Source organism: Didymosphaeria variabile (assembly GCF_027946475.1).
Source record: "Didymosphaeria variabile strain IMI 356815 chromosome Unknown scaffold_9, whole genome shotgun sequence".
Lineage (NCBI taxonomy): Eukaryota > Fungi > Ascomycota > Dothideomycetes > Pleosporales > Didymosphaeriaceae > Didymosphaeria > Didymosphaeria variabile.
This window is the reverse complement of record NW_026611628.1, coordinates 579,001-597,854: the sequence shown is the minus strand read 5'-3', so window position 1 is coordinate 597,854 and position 18,854 is coordinate 579,001. Positions and strand designations below refer to the sequence as shown.

The 18,854-nt window shown below is 46.1% G+C and overlaps 4 protein-coding genes across 4 annotated transcripts; 1 reads left to right on the top strand and 3 right to left on the bottom strand.

Annotated features, from left to right (window-relative positions):
- Positions 1-1,514: 1,514 nt before the first annotated feature.
- Positions 1,515-3,470, bottom strand: N0V89_011487 (uncharacterized protein; the record flags this gene model as incomplete). Its single annotated transcript, XM_056220218.1, has 3 exons — positions 1,515-2,101; positions 2,157-3,260; positions 3,464-3,470. The coding sequence occupies 3 exons, from the start codon at positions 3,468-3,470 to the stop codon at positions 1,515-1,517; spliced, it is 1,698 nt and encodes a 565-aa protein (XP_056065521.1).
- Positions 3,471-4,801: 1,331 nt separating this feature from the next.
- Positions 4,802-9,173, bottom strand: PEX6 (peroxisomal assembly protein; the record flags this gene model as incomplete). Its single annotated transcript, XM_056220217.1, has 3 exons — positions 4,802-5,438; positions 5,501-8,951; positions 9,005-9,173. The coding sequence occupies 3 exons, from the start codon at positions 9,171-9,173 to the stop codon at positions 4,802-4,804; spliced, it is 4,257 nt and encodes a 1,418-aa protein (XP_056065520.1).
- Positions 9,174-9,935: 762 nt separating this feature from the next.
- Positions 9,936-12,242, top strand: N0V89_011485 (uncharacterized protein; the record flags this gene model as incomplete). The annotated part of the gene is made up of 1 exon (XM_056220216.1): positions 9,936-12,242. One exon carries the CDS (start codon positions 9,936-9,938, stop codon positions 12,240-12,242), a length of 2,307 nt encoding a protein of 768 aa, XP_056065519.1.
- Positions 12,243-12,770: 528 nt separating this feature from the next.
- N0V89_011484 (uncharacterized protein) lies at positions 12,771-14,293 on the bottom strand (the record flags this gene model as incomplete). The annotated part of the gene is made up of 3 exons (XM_056220215.1): positions 12,771-13,626; positions 13,798-14,233; positions 14,287-14,293. 3 exons carry the CDS (start codon positions 14,291-14,293, stop codon positions 12,771-12,773), a joined length of 1,299 nt encoding a protein of 432 aa, XP_056065518.1.
- Positions 14,294-18,854: the final 4,561 nt, after the last annotated feature.

Genomic DNA, 18,854 nt, shown 5'->3' with positions numbered 1-18,854 from the left:
GGAGATCAAAACCGGTCAGCTTGCGAGTGAAGGAGTTCCCCTGGAGCGCCGCGGAATATAAGCGTTTCTTCGTCGCTTGCGCATGTCTTCCCGCCATCTTCTCCACTTCGCGTCTCCAACGGCAAGAGGTCATGGCTGTCACGCCAGCCGCTGCGCCTCCTCATGGGATAACCTCCAATTTTGATGATCCCCCTTCGAAGGCCCAGACCGTCTACGTTGTCATGAGTGTTTGTCTTGGCTTAGTCACTTTGCTAGTCGCCATTCGTATCTACACTCGGGCTCGAATCACCAAGTCACTTTGGTGGGATGACTGTGAGTCGACCTCTTGCTATATACGTCGCTTTCCTCCTACGTGCCGCTCATGTGGCTTCGACTGACCATCCTCTAGGGACAAGCTTGCTAGCTTGGGTAAGCTGAGAAGAAGTCATCGGTGTCTAAAGCTCGGCCCGGAGTAACTTCGCTAGGTATTCTTCATCGTACTACTGGGAGTTACGTTCGGCGCTGTGGAAAATGGTGGAGGTGTAGACATCTGGAACGTACCAAAGTCTGAGTACACGCACTTCATCAAGGTATGCATCATCAGGGATTAAGGTGGGCCGCTGCTAATCAGTGTGGCTAGTACTGGAACGACATTATGATCATGGCCCGCGTCGACATCACTCTAGCCAAAGTCGCCATCTTGCTACTCTACCTACGGATCTTCGTGCCTCACCAGACTGGATCTCGCCAGATGTGGTTTTGGATATGGTTCATGGTGGCCTTTAATGTCGTATACTGTCTGGTGCTCATTCTGCTCATCCAATTACAATGCGTCGGGCACAAGACTCCGCAGGCCAATGGCGGTTGCCTTGATCAGCACGTACGTCTGCGTAACCTCACAGTCGAAGCATTGCTGACCGGGTGTCTTCTCTACAGCTACTTCTTATCACGGCTTCCGCAATCAACGTAATCACTGAGTTTGCAATCCTCATAGTTGCAATTGTCGCAGTGTGGGGACTCCGAATGCCGATCGGTAAAAAGGTGGCCTGTGTAGTTGTTCTCAGTTTTGGGTCAGCGTAAGTATAGATTCAGATACAATACGTCCAAGATGCTAGCTGACGAATAAGTGGTATCGCATTCAGTCTTGCTCGACTGATCTGGCAGTCCGTCACCAAGAACACCAATCCTACCGTTTACAATATGACTGTTATTATGCTAGCGTAAGTGTTCAACGATTGTCGTAGGCATTTCAGTTGATTTTGGTTCAGTACTGCTGAGACGACCGTGGCCATCATGGCCGGCTGCATGCCCTTGCTCTCTTCATTCTATAGGTTCCACTTCCAGCGTCATGTTAGTGCCATTACCTCAAATAAGAGCTGGTCACGGAGTTCTGGAGGCAACAAACCAGGTAAGAGACCACACCACCCATTGAGTATATCAACAACGGAGCTGGTCACAAGAGACATCGGTCTGGAAGAGTTGCAAACGCAGAAAACGAAGGTTGGCCCGCAAGTGCATGTCAAATCTACTATATCTTAATTTACATCAATGCCAACTAAGCTATCGAACCGATTCCGTCTCCCGGCCGCATAAGCAGCTACCTTCTCCTCATCGCTGTCCTCCATTGAGCTGTTATTGCTTACTGTACCATATTCAGGGTTTGATTTCCTGAGGACATCTTGAATGTTCCAAGCAATCCTCTCGGCACCCACTCGGGCACCCACCAAATTAGGCGCCCCTGGACCAAGTCGGAGTCCTGCAAGCCGACCAGTGACGAACAGCGGGACACCATCAGCCCACATTAGATCGTCGTTCAGACATGGTAGACCACCAACATATTCAATCTGGTAGTCTTCTCTTATGTTTTTGAGGATGGGAAGCTGTTCGACATTAGTTTGTATGCCAGTCGCGAAGACGATGTAGTCAATCGGTGGTAGTGCAAGCGCAGGAGACGTGACAGCCAACGTCCATTGGCGCAGGTCCGTAGCCCACTTGACAGACTGCAAGGTTGTATGAGAATGAAGCGAGATTTTGCCGCTTGCGACGTGAGCATCGAGGATTTTGCGGTATCTTGGGGTCATGCTGCCACCATTTCGAGCTTCCGCCATCATCTCGAATCGCTCTGTCAGCCATTAGCATAAGGACCACTCATGGCGAACAGGAGTAATATTACTTACCCTCATCGGTATCAGCCGACCAAAAAGCTGCCTGGTTAAAGTTCCGAAACTTTCCAACCCATTCTAAATCCACATCGAAGTATTTCACTTTGACCCCACCGCGCATAAGTAACCAGACCTTGTTCACGCCTCTTTTGATTGCAAGGTCTGCAAGCTGAATGCTAGTCAATCCACCCCCAACGATCAACATGTTGGTAGGTAGGCGTTGCTCGACTCTCGCTGCGACGTGAGCTGGAGGGTATTGCTTGATTTGCATGGCATGACAACAGCCTTCGTGCGGTGTTTCTGGCGTGATTCCGGCTATCCGTGGTAAGACAGGCGCATTCCCAGGTCCAATAGCAAGAACTACAACTCGCGCGTAGCGCTCACGCTTATTGGTAGAGACACGGAAGAGTTCCTGGCCATTGCTCGAATCATCATCGGAAATGACACTGTCGTGCGCTCGTTCTTCCCATGCCGATGCGTTGCCGAATTGAACATCAACAACCGTCTCCTGCTGAATCACATCATTCCCGAGGCCATATCGAGCAGTAACCTCTTCGCAATGAGCTCGAAACAACTTGCTTGAAGGAGTGAAGTAATCTTTGCGATCTCTCTCATCCACGTCTGGGCCACTCTGCGAAATTCTTCCCCGATTCAGTTTCTTCTTCTTCCGATGTTTGCTAACCTCCTTCCCAGCGCATCCTGGTAAAGGCTGCAGCTCTTTTTCCCTGTTGTGCTCGTAGGCGTAGCCAAGAAGTGCGTCTCGATCGGCAGGGTCGACGTGAAAGAACATTGGACTTCTGAGGTATTCAATACCAAAGGTCTTGAAGAGCCGGTTCCACTTGCTCATCCAGGATGCGCCGTCGGAGTCGAGCACTAGCATATCAAGCTTCTCACTGCGTTCACCGCCTATAGACGTTGAGGAAAGAGAATCCGTATTGGTGCGGTAGTTCTTGATGTTCATCTTGCGGCCATGCTTGCGGATCCAGTGATAGCGCTGGTGCTCATCGTCAGTGAAAGTTGCCGACGGCGTGTGTTCGCGGAGCCTCGTTGCGACTGCGAGGCCACAAGGACCTGCGCCAATGATGAGGACGTCGTGGATGTGCATAGGTAAACGGGAAGCTATAGATATGGCACCGGAACTACCGTTCAATCCAAAGTCGAGTTACGACCGCACGTCAAGTCAGTATCGTTGTCAGGTTGTATGAACACTTCAACCAAGGTCGAAATGATGGTGGTCTTTGCTACTGATTAGTCAGAACATGGTTGAGTACCTATGTGTATGCCTGCGGGTACCTTGCTGGCTTCGCCATCATGGTGCCAACGCGACATCACCTGGAAGTGCGCAACCCGGAAACATCATGCTAGATACTGATGGCGGTAATTGATTGCTGACCATGTTCAGTGAGACAATATGATGATATTCAGCCCGGGGCATTGCTGTTCGTGTTTCACGCGTTCCGCCAATTCTACCATTCCTTCCCAGTAGCACAACTCCACCCTTCTAAGTCCTCTGAACATTTTTTTAAGCTGTATATTGAGAGCGTCAATTTGAATCATGCAAGGTGTGGAGAGCCGAAGACTAGCCAAGGCCTCCTGTTGAGCCACATTCAGCTTGTTGTGAAGCATTGTCAGGTCGCTGAAAGTGGTCGCGACAAAGACAGTATCGCCGCCGCAAACGAGCATGGCCGCCTCATGATACATTTGACGTGATACTTGTAGTAGTGCAACATTCGTCTTTGGCAACCGGCATTTGTTCGAAGGACTGATTCTGTATAGCCTTGGTGCGGCCATGAACGCGCGGACCTCGACCTTCAGACCAGCAAGTGCGAGTCGAAAGATGTTGTTGCGAATTTCAGGAGGAAGTCGAAGGAGCAAAGAGTGCGCATTCTGTTGGACACTGCACTCATGTTTAGCAACCTGCCTCTAAAGATTCCCCAGTAGACTCACATGTGAACAAGGTGAGCAGGTGTACGTTCCAGAGAGAGCAGACCGTTGGGAAGGATACTCGGATTCTTGAAAGGTCTCGAAACGGTCTGGCGCCGGTTAAGAGGACCTTGCGTCTCGACTTGTGTGTCAAGGATGACGCCGAAAAGGTTATTCATTGAGGATGAGGAAGGTGCTCAAATGTTCAAGTTTCACCCATGGTGACATGTCATCCTAAATTGCTGTTGACATATGGCATAGCAAGATGCCAAGACACTAAGCATGACACCAGTGTGATCATTCCACGTCTAATCGCAACAGCAAACGACGCTAGTCCTAGTTGAGGATTGACAGTGAAAGCGGGCTGGCCGAGGTGAATGCGCGAATCTCAAGGCAATAGCCCAATACACATTCCTGAAAATCGTCATCTTTGAACCGATTCATTGTTAATACATTGCGGATCATCGAAGTAACCTCAGCTACCTCCCAGAGATCAGTAACAGCAAGCCGATTATTAAACATCCTGCAGACGCGGCAAAGCGCATTGTGGCAAGCGCTAAAGTAGCAACAAATAGACCCATCTTCGCACGGCAAAGTGAATCTCGTAGCTGCTAATGCACGCTCTGCTTTTTCGCAATCACAAATACTATATACATATATCCTTGCAATGATCAGGCAGGCCCGTGCCGACGTCAACACATGCCACATCAACTTTCCCCACCCCATCCCGCATCTGCTCAAGAATATAACTCTTCGTCCCCATCGGCCGCGCTCCCAAACCCTCCCTCCGCAATATCGAGGCTGTTCTTGCTGGCGTGACTCATAGCAGGTGACTTGCCCTTGCCCTTGCCCTTTCCTTTTCCACTTGCACCGCTTCCACTACCGCTAGCAGCTGCCCCATTGATATCAATGTTTTCAGTGTGGACGACAAGACTCTCGTCATCTGGCGGTGCAGCAGCCTTCCCTTTACCCTTATGGGATGTTGTGGGGAGCGCAATACCGTTCTGTGATGGTTTGCCACTCTCATCCTTCTTGCCCGTCCCCTCAAATGCTTTCCTTACGCGCTCGTAGTGGTTAAGTTCGTCTGCGCTGACACTGGGTACCAACTCCTTGTGCGCCTCGATGAAGTCTTCTTCCATGACCATAACAGCCGTATCTTCTTCCGTTGCGAGATGATCGAAGAAATACGCTGTCGTTATGGGCGTGCCACGGGCGGTGCTGATGGCAATGACTTTTTCGTCTACGGCGCGCGCTTGTCGCGTGATTGCTTTGAGCATCGCGTCCGAGCAAAGGGCGTACATATCTGCACCTGTGTAAGTGAAAGGGAGTGTGGAGGCAACGCGGGCGAATGACAGAGCTGGGTGGAGCGTGAATCTACGACATATTGTTAGCAGACAGACAAAGCAAGAGGTGGCGGGATGGGGTAGGCTACATACTTCCTCGACAGCGCTTCGAGAATGGTCTGCTGCTTATCGTGCGTGTCGGATACACCAAGATATAACATTTTATCAAAGCGTCCAGGACGGAGCAACGCTTGATCAAGCAAGTCAGGTCTGTTCGTCGCACCGATGACGAAAACACCTTCACCACCGTCGCTCATTCCATCTAGTTCGGCGAGCAGCTGACTAACAATACGGTCCATGACACCACCGCTGTCACCTTGATTGCCACGCTTGGGCGCGACGGAATCTAGTTCGTCAAAGAAGACGACGCAAGGCCGGGCGTCTCGAGCGCGCTGGAAAACCCGCCGCACATTGGCTTCTGATTCACCAATGTACATGTTTAGCAATTCTGGACCCTTGACGCTGAAGAAGTTGAGTGAGAACTCTGTTGCGATGGCCTTGGCGAGCAGGGTCTTTCCTGTTCCTGGTGGGCCGTAGAACAAAATACCGCTGCGTTTCTTCATCCCTTTTGCGAACAGTTCCGGGCGTGCAAGAGGAAGTTGGATGGTCTCCATGACGGCGTCCTTGACGTGCGATAGACCACCAACGTCGGACCAGCTGACATTGGGGATCTTGGGTGCGCCGATGGCATCCGCGAAGTTCTTGCGGGCGGCGTCCACAGCCCCGTCCAGATCAGCTTTCGTCAGACTGTTGCTAAAATGGCCTCCCGCAAGCTCGATGTCTCTCAAAGTTACTGGAGAGCCGGCAGAGCGGTCTTTTGATGCAGACGCTGCGAGAGCTTCGATGCGATTTCGTTTTGCTACTAGCGCACGGTCGACTACGTCTACCAGATCACCCGCAACTAGAGCAGCCGTCTTGACGGCAACATTGCTAAGGTCGACGTCTGGTGATAAACGAATGCCTGCATTATCAATGATACCACGCAAAATACCTGCTCTTTCGCCCTCGTCGGGTGCCGACATCTCAATCTCGTGCGTGAACAGACCACGGATACCTTCTGGTACCTTGTCGAGTTCAGTCGTGGTCGCAACGAGCACACGTGAGTCAGCGAGGATTTCTTTGAGTGCAGTATTCATGCGATCAGCATTGAGAGCATCGATGTGCTTGACCAACAATGCCGTATATTGAGCGCCACAGGTGAGCGCCCGTTCTGCCCTTGCTTTCAAGAAGCCTTCAGACTTCACGTCACCACCGCCTGCACCTCCTTCGCTCAAAATATCGAACGCATCGATGGAGAATGTATGCAGTCCAAGATCTTCGCATGCTTTAGCCGCTACTGTGGCTTTCCCGATGCCACGCTGTGTCGAGGTGAGTAGCACGGCGATTGGTGGCAGGCCCAGATGGATCGCTCTTGGGCTAGTGGCCGCGGAAATCAGCTCTCGCAAGCGGCGTTGTAGAGATGAGACATAGGTCTTGGGCATGTCTTCAATCGTCATGATCCTTTGATTTGCGCCAGCGGGAGATCTCCTCGCGCCAAGGTAATATTGCCACGCACTGTTGATAGAAGATGGGGTTTTGCCCTGCTCACTTCCATTCATCTCCATCTTCGTGCTCGCGGCGTCCACAGCTACAACACCACCCCATGGACTTGGCTCTTCTCCATTCTTAAGCTCACTTGATGAGGCAGTGACGTTTCCAATCTTGAACCAGGCCACTACTTTGGGTTTCTGATCGTTGGCGTTCGTAGGATCCTCGTTGGAGCTTTCTTTGGACTTTGATAAAAGTTCGTCACTGCCAACGTCTTCTTCGTTCGCGCTCGCCTGGAAAATTGCACGACCTAGAGACTCATCTATGGCGACACCAATGAGATCGCCGCTTTTAACTAACCGGCGTTTTTGTTCGAAATGGTCTTTCAGAGATGCAAATAAGCTAGGTTGCAGAAGGCGTTCTGAAGAGAGTGGCGTTGAGAGTTTCAACAGTGTGACTTCTTTTGCGGATGGAGGTGAGGAGGAGCTATTTAGTCGTGGTTTTTGTATGGCGGTTCTGGGACCATGCGAAGGTTGAGGGGGCGCTAATGGAGCGATACGTAAATGAGACGGGCTGTCCATGTTCGCCAGTAGAACAGGCGAGAGGTAAGCTTGAAGTGAAGTGCTTGCTGGTGCAAAGCCTGAAAAGCTAGACCTACGGTCGAAGTCATCCGATTTGTTGACGCGGTATGGCGCAACTTTCTTGGTCATGGCCTCAGGAATTCCATAGATCCGAACGGGGCGCCAATCGGCATCGTCTTCTTGTTCACCACCAAACGCGCCTAGTCCAAACAATGGATGCTGCGAAGGCTCGGGTGCGACCTCAATCTTGACCCAGTCACCTGAGAAGCAGCCAACTTTGACCAGAGTATTGGTGTCTACAAATACACGCGCTTCTTCATCATCTTGGCTGCCAGGCTTGGGGTGCACCAGCTCATCTGGTATTGGCTGTAGCAAGCCATTCGCTTTGAAGAGCTTACTTCTAGCTGATGGTCCTCGCGCGGTGGTTGCAGTGAAGTTTGAGAACACTGAGCCAGGAGTTGCGATTCCATTCGTGTGAAGATTGACGGGCCTCGGAGTAGCCGATGAGAATGCGGACAGCACCCCAGACGACTGCGGTGGTAGCATGGGCGCATTCAACGATATGATGTCGTCGGGGTCATCCGAGAGATCTCCGACATCGGAGCCAGATAACTCGGACTCGAAATTGTCGGTCGATACTTCTGTAGGAGGGCTGTTGTTTTGAGACGGCGAACGATCTTCAGCCGCGGAGTAGAAGGTCTCGTTCGAAGTGTCTTCGGAGTCATCAAAACCGTGCTCGACAGGCGCAGGCCTTGCGGGCGCAAGAACCGGGGCAGGTTTGGAGCCACGATGCGATTGGAGAACAACAATCGTTGTGGTCGGTAGCAAGAGACCTTGTGCTACAGGCTCGCAAGCTGATATTTTTGCCGGAGGCGGTGGGACGTGTGTGATAGGGTGTGCAGGAAGTGGCAGCGGAAGGAAGTCCCCGCTGTGCACCAGAGCCGGTGACTGCAGCGCTGCTCGGACAGCGTTCCGCCACACATTCTCTTGTGCAGCATAGTCGATACCGTTCGCGTGTCTTCCAGCAATTCCATTGGCGTTCAGAAAACGATCCTTTGGCCCCTTTGCAGCGCCGTTTGCCCTTGTCCCGCCGAAACCGCCGCCAAATTTTGCATGCACATCGTCCAGCTTCCTCAGTGCCTCTGTGTCTAGGTTCACGTACACTGTATCCAGCCCCACGGGGACGACATCGTGTATTCGAATCTCTATGGGCGTGTCTCTTCTCTGGGTCTTGTTGGGCGAGATGCTGTGGAGTGCCTGAGAAAACGATTGCAGCGCAAGCGACGACGACGGAACTTGCAGGGACGAATGCGGTCGCGAGGTAGTCGTCGTCTCGCTGGAGGGGCGCCGCACAGGCAGGATGGTCCAAGGGATGGTTTGGGAAGCGGTGACGGAGCTCGGCAGCCACGGCGTGATGGCAACGTAGTGGTCACCGTCTTCGTGGGAAGCAGTCAGCAGACTAGTTAGTGTAAGGGGTAGAGCTACATACCAATGTCCTGCGCCCACGGAAAGAGGTCGTCGAACAGGTCAGCCGAGAGGATGCCCGCCTCGCCCTTCATGCGGTCGTCCAGCAGCAGCCGCGCAGAAATGGCAGGCCGGTCGAGGCGTCTTCTCCGGCGCCTCTTGCGCGGATGGACAGTGCCATTCTGCACCTCCATCTTTTACAGGCAATCAACAATGTCTCACACGAACGTGCGTCGTATCTAGACAGTCGCGCTCAGCTTCGCATCGAGTGCGGGTTGATGCCAAGACAGTCGATGGACCTCGGCAGAACGGCATGCGGTCGGGAACGATGCACATAATAGTAGTAAGTTCACTTATTGCTTATAAAGCCGTAGTTTAGATTATAAGCAAACTGTCCGGGCTGCTCAGCGAAGCTTCAATTGCCAGCTCCGATGCGGAGACCAAAGCGCATGGTCACATGCAAAGTCGAGTTCACGCGCGCCAAGCTGAGCCGGCTCCGGATCGCGTGCCTGCTCACCCACACCCTTGCCGTGCCTGGCGACCACTTGCGCCAACCACCCTGCATGCGATCGCGATGTCGCGCTCCAACACGTTCGCCTAAGAGTACCAATTCAGCCGCTTGGCGGTGGGCTGGCGATTGTGGGCCCGCGGCCTTGAAAGCGTGCAGGAGCACAATTGCCTTGGTTCTTGTGACATCATCGAAGCACCCTGCCGTATCAACAAACGGTTGATCTCTCAGCCACATAGGTAACCTTCGGAAATATCTCACTGCCCTTATCGCAGATCTCTTTTGCAGTTCAACATTTTTACGAACCTTCGCATATAGATCCATACATCTCTTTCTGGGTGTTGCAGCATTAATCCTTCAGCGTCCCCCGTTTCTCCACTTGCACATGGCGCTTCTCCACGGCACCAAGTCAACCGTCTTTACACTATAGGGTTCGTCACCGTAAACAATGGCAACCGCCACCATGGTCCGGGAACATGTCGAGCACGCGCAGAACAAGACAAAATCCAAGACGAAAGCTGCCATCGATTTCGCTCACCAGGCCGAAAGATTGGCGTACCTTGCCCCGGACCAAGAGAATGACGCTACCGGCTCAACACAAGCTGTCGAGGCAAAGTTTATCACCGCACAGGATCCCGTCATCGTGACCGCAGATGGCGGACGGTTGCCAGCAGTGCCTATTGAAGAGGCTAAGAAGCTTAATCAATTAAGGGATGAGGTCGACGAGAGGGATTCGTCTGAGAGCCCACCAGTGAAGGGCGAGGCACGTGAAGCGAAGGATGGTACGATACACGGCGCGAGTCCAGCACCCGAGGGCTCTGCTTCGCAGGCTGGCAACGACGGTCAGACCGATGCCCCGCTCCAGAGTCAGACACCGCCATCGAGGACGAACCCACTTTTTCCACCGCTGCCCATGTATGGGCCTCCCACAATGCTCCGGAAGATCCACGTTTGGTTATTTAGATGCACATCAGCCGTTCTTTCGTTGTGTTTTCTTCTGGTCATTATTCTCGGCGCCCTGTTCACAAGCATACCGGATGTCGCGAAGAGGCAGTGGATGCGCCTCACTCTCCAAGATCCTAACAAAAGCCGGCCATTTTTCCAAGAGGAGGACAAGAGGAGGAAAGCACGCCGAATAGCTGAGAAGGCATGGGAAAAGCGAAGCCATTCTCAGACAAGAGCCGATGCGCATGATGCAGACGAGTTTGTACCCCTCGAAGGTGGTCCAGATAAGATCCCTTGCGATGTCCGCTACTATGCGCGCCGCGTAGGCCTCGACTGCGAGATCTTCGACGTTCAGACCGAGGACGGCTTCATCATCGAACTTTGGCATATTTATAATCCTCGAGAATATCAACGAAGCGACCCGTCTCAACGCACACCCAATGACCCGGACGTCTTCAGCAATGATAGGTCCACCGATGATGTATCAGGCTCCCAGTACAGGCCCGGCAATAAGAAGTACCCCGTTCTCATGATCCACGGTTTATTACAATCCGCAGGCGCCTACTGCACCAACGATGACGACAGCCTCGCCTTCTTCCTCGCCAAATCTGGCTACGACGTCTGGCTAGGGAACAACAGATGTGGCTTCAAGCCCCGCCACAATCTGCTTTCCTACTCGGACCCGCGCATGTGGGCCTGGAACATCCGGCAAATGGGCGTCATGGACCTACCTGCGCTGATCTCCCGCGTGCTTTCCGAAACAGGTTTCTCGAAACTTGGACTCATCGCACATAGCCAAGGCACAACGCAAACGCTCGTTGCCCTCGCCAAGGAACAGCGACCAGAGATTGGCGAGAAGATATCGGTATTCTGCGCACTCGCTCCAGCTGCTTACGCCGGCCCACTGATAGGCAAAATGTACTTTAAGTTCATGCGCATTATCAGTCCAGGCATGTTCCGCGCTATTTTCGGTATTCATGCTTTCATCCCCTTCATGATGACCATGCATTCACTGCTCCCACCGCGGTTCTACGGGGCAATGGGCTACCGTGTCTTCAGCTTCCTGTTCAATTGGACCGACGATCGTTGGGAGCAAGATCTGAGAGATCGCATGTTCCAATTTGCGCCCGTTTATGTCAGCGCTGAGAGCATGCGCTGGTGGCTTGGAAGAGAATGCTTCGCGAAGCAGAAATGTATTCTGGCTACCAGAGAGGAGAAGAACATCGAAGATCGTGAGGACGCCCAAGAAGATGAAGAACGCGAGCGCTCTGACGATTCGTCATCGGACGATGAAGAGGACGAGCCTGGTGCTGGTGTAGATGCCACCCAATTACGAAGATGTGACGTCAATCGCGCAAAGTACGCATGGTATGGACCTCAAACACCGCCCTTCGCATTCTGGGTCTGTGGAAACGATGCCCTCGTAGACGGGCGGCGGCTCCTGCGTCGCTTCGAGCGCGGGCGCGAACCGCACGTCGATCTTGTGCACTCGAAGATTATTGAGGGGTATGAGCACCTCGATGTGATATGGGCGATGGACGCCATCGAGAAAGTCGGCAAAGAAGTACGAGAGGTCATATGGAAGACGGCAGACGAGGAGGCGAGGTATGTGTGCAGGACACCGAGAGGTTGTAGGGGCATTAAGGAAGAAGAGTACTATAGAAAAGGTAGAGACCAGGAGGTCGAGATGAGAAGAATGGATACTACCGCGGGTGAGTGGACTGCGAAGGGGAGGGAGCAGGTCGGTGGTGGTGGAGGCGAAGGAGACCGCAACCTGGACGAAGAGATCCAAGAGGGAGAAAGGGTGTAAGTTTTGCAAGTCCTGCTCTCGATGTTGGGGCATGGCGATCCCGGCTTGCATTGCGATGGCTATGGTTCTGTACACATGATATCCCCTGCGCATTGTCTGGAGCTTTCTTGATAGTTTCCTGGACCGCGTACTTATACCTAAAATGTTCCGCCTACGCAACCGAGTAAGACCTGCCTTTGGGCGAGGAGTGGTTGCATTATCGAAAATGGCTTTTGTGCACGCATGGCCCTTGGATATAGTGTCTTCCTTTGATATCTTTTTCCACATACGACCATAGGACACTGAAAACTAGGCTTCCCGTCCGCTCAGCCATATATAAGCAGTGTACCGGCGGATTAGTAGTTGCGTGGGTGACCAGCAGCGAATACCCGCTGTTGTATGTTTTTTGCACTATTTTGTGCAATGTTGTAGGGATGTGTGTGGGCCTGGCGATGAGCGGTGTGGGTGCAATGTGCCACCAATACGAACTCAAGCGAGGACAAGCTGCTACGAATCTACCCGTTGACTTTGGGGCCTTACTCTATTCGTCTACATTTTTAGAACAAACCTTTCCCGGATCCTCTCGCCGAACACGTAGAACAATACAGGCGCGGGTGCCAGCGCTAGACTCACGAATCCAAACACACTAATGCCCCAGCCATACCCTAGCTTTTCAAACAAACCTGGTGCAATGAGAGGCACTATACCTCCAACAAGCGATCGGAATACCGCACCCGCTGCAATGGCGGACGCAGCATACGATTCGAACGAGTCGATGTAGTAGTTTTGCGTAGTGTTTAGTATCATCACTTGGCCAATGCCATAGAAGAACGTCGGCACGATAGACGCAAACCAATGTACTTTCTTTTCGACTGACCACGCGAACCAGAATAGCGACACCGGGATGAAGACAGCCCCAATGTTTGCAAGTGGTAAGCGAAACTCGGGCTGCGCTTTCTCGTCGTGCTTGGCCGTAAGTTTCTTGTACACGTCGTCGATCCGTGGAACGAGAAACCATACAGCGAACAGGAATCCGCTCCCCGGTCCGAGGTACAGCAGCCCGACCTTCTCTGTAGAGAAGCCATACGTGCCGGAGTAGATATCCTGCATATTGGTGTAGATGCTATATGTCGTTCCGAATATAAGCGCCTGGTAAACGCTCATGACGGCAACGATAGGCTGCATGAAGATGCGCGGAGGACGAGAGAGCGAGTGCGCAAGTTTCTGGCGCAGCGGGCGCAAATCCTCGCCTTCAAACTGGTAATTCGTCGCGTCATCTGCGCGATTACTGTTCTCGAAATTTTGTTTTAAGCGTGCGAGTATGACAGGTGCGTAGGTTTCGCGGAGGAAGAAATAGCCTGCTAAAGTGTTGATCGAGCATACGATTGTCATGACCCAGAATATCCTAAAGGTGGGGTACCAAGTCAGTGTAATGTTCATAAACTAGAGAAGTGGGTGAAGTAGGTGTTGTAGCGAGCTACTAATGTCAGAAGGTTTCAGACTTAGAGGTAAAAGGCTTAGAATCTTAGACAATTGCCTCGCATGAACACCCACTTTGTACCCCGACATTGCTTACCACCGCCAACCGAGACGCTGCACGATGAATCCACCGAAAAGCGGGCCTAGTGTTGGGCCAAGTAGTGGCCCGAGCAAATACCAGCCAAACACTCCGGCTCTTTCACTTGGTACGAACATGTCGCTGATTGTGCCTCCACCATTCGCGATGCCAACACTACCGAAGAAGCCCGAGACGCTGCGTATGGCAATAAGGAATGCAATGTTCGGCGCGAGAGCGGCAGGTATTTGCAGAAGAGCGAAGATGGCGAAGCAGATAAGGTAAAGGTTTCTACGACCGAATGTCTCGGACAGCGGTGCGAGGAGAAGAGGACCGATGCCCAGCATGATGACGAAACCAGTAGTTGTAGCGATGACGGCAGTCGGGGATGTGTTGAGGTCTTCAGCGATCTCGACGATGCCGGGTGTGAACATAGAGCTCACGAGCGGACTGACAACTGTGTGATTGTCAGACAGTTTTAGAGACGACAAGCGCCTTCGCGATACATACTCGACATAGTGGCTATCACGCCCACGTTTGCAAGCTTCCTCCATCGCGGCCATGCCCGTGGATCCTCTTCAGGATGATCCGAGAGCTTGAGTGTCTATAAAACATCAGAAACAGCTCTCGTGCCTCACAGGAACAAGACATAAGTACCGGTCGCGTGTCTTCGTCGTCGCTCCAGCGCTGCAGAAGAGGCGTGCGTTCGTCGCGTGGCATCGTAGAGTCTAATGTTTGGTACACCTGCAAGGTAATAGCAATAGAAAGACGCGGAGGTCGAATGCAAGCAGTGTTTTCGTCATGACGACCACTAGTAGCTTCTGCTGACTGAGCTTGTGGTGAGCGTTAATGCCGTGTCATCGATCGTTGATGCTTGTTCGATCTGGTGTCGCGGGATCGATCCACAGAGTCGGGTTCGTCTAGCCAACCAATGAACTTCCGGTACACTTAGCCTAGGTCATTACTCGCCTCACATGCTAACCTGGGGTTAGCCTAATATCACTTTGTATAGGGAATTAATATTTAATAGGCTTTTTAATATCTAGACTTTAATTTTATTTTTATATTTTTTTAGAGCAAATATATTAGCTTAGGTTAAATATTAATTTAAATAGGGTCTTAGAAGAATTAGAGGTATATAGAAGTATATATTAATTAGAATAGAATTTAGAATATATTACTACCTTTTTTTTTTTTTTTTTTTTTTTTTTTTATAATAAAGCTGCTATTATAACTACCTAATAGTAAAGAAATAGCTAGTTAGTACTATATATAAACTATAAATAGCTCTTTATTATATCCTATATATAATAAGATAAGAAAAAGAGATAAGAAATAAGAAAGGTATAGTTTATAAGATTCTAGTTTACTAGCTTAATAGTTTCTCTACTACTACTAAAAGGTCTAACTAAGTTATAGCTCTATACCTCTAGAAAGCTATAATAAGTAGTATAGTACACTTCTTAGTTAGACTAATACTAAGTATAGATTTATATAGAAGTCTTATAATATTAAGATTAGTAAAAGAAAATAATAGAGAGGCTCCTACTATATCTATTAAGTACCTTAGTAGTAGTAATATCTAGTTATTAGAAAGTAACTTATAAGATAACTAAGTAGAAAAGGTATATAATACTTTAAGTAGTAATAGATATTTTATTCTATCTATAAATACTATAATAACTAGATAACTAATCCTTAGTAATAGGTATAACCTAGCCTATACTAGTAAAAGAATTTATTCTATATAATATATAATTACTAATTAATATACTCTAGAAGCTCTAGTACCTTAAATATAATCTTAGACTTTACCTCTAATAAATACTTATGCCTAGTGTAAGGATACTAAAGCTTCTAGTTCTAGAGAATAAGTTTATAGAGCTTATTAGTAAGTTAAGTATACTATTACTATAATATATTACTAACTAACTATTATATATAGGCTAAATCCCCCTAGTAGGTATAGAAGAATAAGGACTTTATTATTAACTAATAAAAGGATATTATTAGTTTTATCTATAGTAGGATAAGAGGTAAACCTACTATTATTATTACGGCTGCTACGCCGCAACAGAATTATAGGTATTACGTTAATAATAGTAGTAACTAATTAGATTATATAGGGGGAAGAATACGATTATAGGTTAGATACTAAGCATAATATAGACACGTAAGAAGTCATATAATTAGATCTATAGATCTATGGATACTAAGGATATAGAGCTATAGAGCCAGGATCTATAGATCTATAAGAATCTGCGAGTAGAGCCTACAGAGCCATTATTAGATAGTAGTATATAGAGATAACAGATTACTATAGGATAAGCCTTTATTATTAATCCATAATACTATCCTCTATATCTAGTTCCTTTATAAAAGATTACTATTAAGTCCTTAGCAATATATTCTTATAGTAGTAATTAATTAACGTTTACACTATACGTAATCTATACTGCCCTACACGCTACTCATCTCTTACCAGAACCCTAACAGGGCCACGGCTAGTAACAGAGTCCTAGAGGCCCCGTTACAATTATAGTATAGGTAATAGTATATAAGTAAGTAGGGTTATATCTATACTAGCTTATTAATATAGAGTAACTTATACTAAGGTTAAATTAAGTAAAAGGTAGCTATTAATAATAATATAGTAGATATAGTTAAAAGTACTAGAGTATATTACTTAGGCTATAAGGTATTAGTAAGTATAGATAGAAGGTATAGGAAATATTATTAGTTTACCTAGAGAGATTAAGTTATTATTAAGGTTAGTTAGCTAGAGGTAGAAGGTATATTAGTATTTAGATTACTATTAATTAGTACTATATTAGTATAGAAAAGGTATAAAAAGGAATAAAGAAAGTATAAAAAGAAATAGAAGATTCTCTCTTATTATAAGTATACTATATAGTTCTATAGGCCTAGATCTAGGTCTAGACCTAATATTACTACCTATAATTCTTATATAAAAAGAATAATCTAAACTACTAACTTATTTCTAGGTATTAAATAAAATATATATTAGTAATATTACTTTACTAAAGTATTTTTAAATTTCTATTTTACTATAATAGAACTCTTTAGAGTGCTTTTAATAGTTTAGCTATAAGGCCTAATATAGACTTAATTTAGAGTTTAATTTAGCTAATTATATTTAGAATCTAAATTAGATTTATATTAGATTTATACTATATTATATATTTATTACTAGGAGGGTTTTATAGAAATATTTAATACCTAAAGCTAAATACTATTTCTATATACTATAAACTAAAAAGGTAACTAAGAATAGTCTATATATAAACTAGACTAGAAAGAGTATTTATATAACTATTTTTTTATTTTTTTAGAGTAAAGCTACTATTATAACTACCTTTTTTTTATTTTAAAGTAAAGCTACTATTATAACTACCTAATAGTAAAGAAATAGCTAGTTAGTACTATATAAGAACTAAAAATAGCTCTTTATTATATCTTATATATAATAAAATAAGAAAAGAGATAAGAAGAGTATATTTTATAAAATACTAACTTACTAAAATAGAGTATTACTAAAGCTAACCTAAATACTAAGGCTTACTAGTGCTATAGTTTCTTTACTACTAAAAGGTCTAACTAAGTTATAGCTTAGTATACTTCTTATTTAGGCTAGTACTAAGTATACTATTATAAAGAGGCCTTATAATATTAAAATTATAAATAGAGATAAAAAAGATATTTACTAAGTACCTTAATAGTAGTAAAATCTAGTTATTAGGAAGTAACTTATAAGATAACTAAGTAGAAAAGGTATAAAATACTTTAAAAAGTAATAAATATTTTATTCTATTTACTACTATTATAAATATAAATATAGATACTAAAGATTCTAAGTAGTAGCCTATACTATATAATATCTAGAGGAACTATATATATATAAGTACTAAGGTTCTATTAGGGGTACCTAGCTAAGTAGGCTAAGTAAAATAGAAGTATAAAATAAATTTAATAGAAAAAAAAGTAAGTTTCTTAAAGTAGCTTATATACTCTCCTAAATTTTTACTAATTATAGGGTTTATATAATAAGATCTAGAACTAAGTTTCTTTATAGGGCTTTATTTATAATATATTTCCCTCCTCTATAATAAGGTATAGTATTATATAAGTTATTTATTAAGACTATTTTAGGACTTATAGGGTACCTATAGGAGCCCTTAGGTATTAGTAAGGCTAGCTAATATTAGTAGGGCCTAAGGTATTTTTATTTCTTACTTAGTATTTACTTTAATTATATATTATATAAGGGCCCTACTTTTTCTAAGTAAATACTAAAAGTTTATTTTAGCTATTACTTACTTTTATATACTCTTCTTAGTAGCCCTATATTAGTTACTTCTCTTTTTTTACTTATTCTACTATTATATAATAAGTAATTCTAAGTTCTTTTACTAGCTATTCTTTTTTCTATACTATATATAATAGGATTCTAAAATATATATTATATTATTCCTTTAAGTTACTTTTCTAACTAATAAGTTTCTTACTACTTAAATAGTATTTTATAAGATACTATTAAAGTAAGAGCCTTAGAGATAACTAAACCTCACTTAAGTAATTATAACTAAGCCTCGCTTAAGTAATTATAGAATAAAGAATAGCTAAAGTAGTATATATATAATTAATTAAATTAATTACGTAAGAATTCTTAGTATAAGTAAGGGCCTATTTTAGGTTATAAGCGCTTATATATACTACTAATCTAGTATAATCTCGTATTTAGTAATTCTAATTAATTAGCTTATTTACTAAGATTATTTTCCTTAATAGTTATAAGTCTAGCACTTTAAAAAGTAAAATAGAATACTTTTCTCTATATACTTTCTTTTAAAAATACTTAGTAAAACCACTCTACCTATCTAAAGATTAATTTAAAAATTAATTACTCTATTATAATAGTAGAAGCCTAGCTAGAGTAATACCTACTTAGGGATTATTTAACTAGCCTTACTAGTATAACTATTTTAAGATTATTACTAGTACTAAAAAATTTTAGGGTAAAATTAATCCTAATACTTCTAATATAAAACTAATTAATT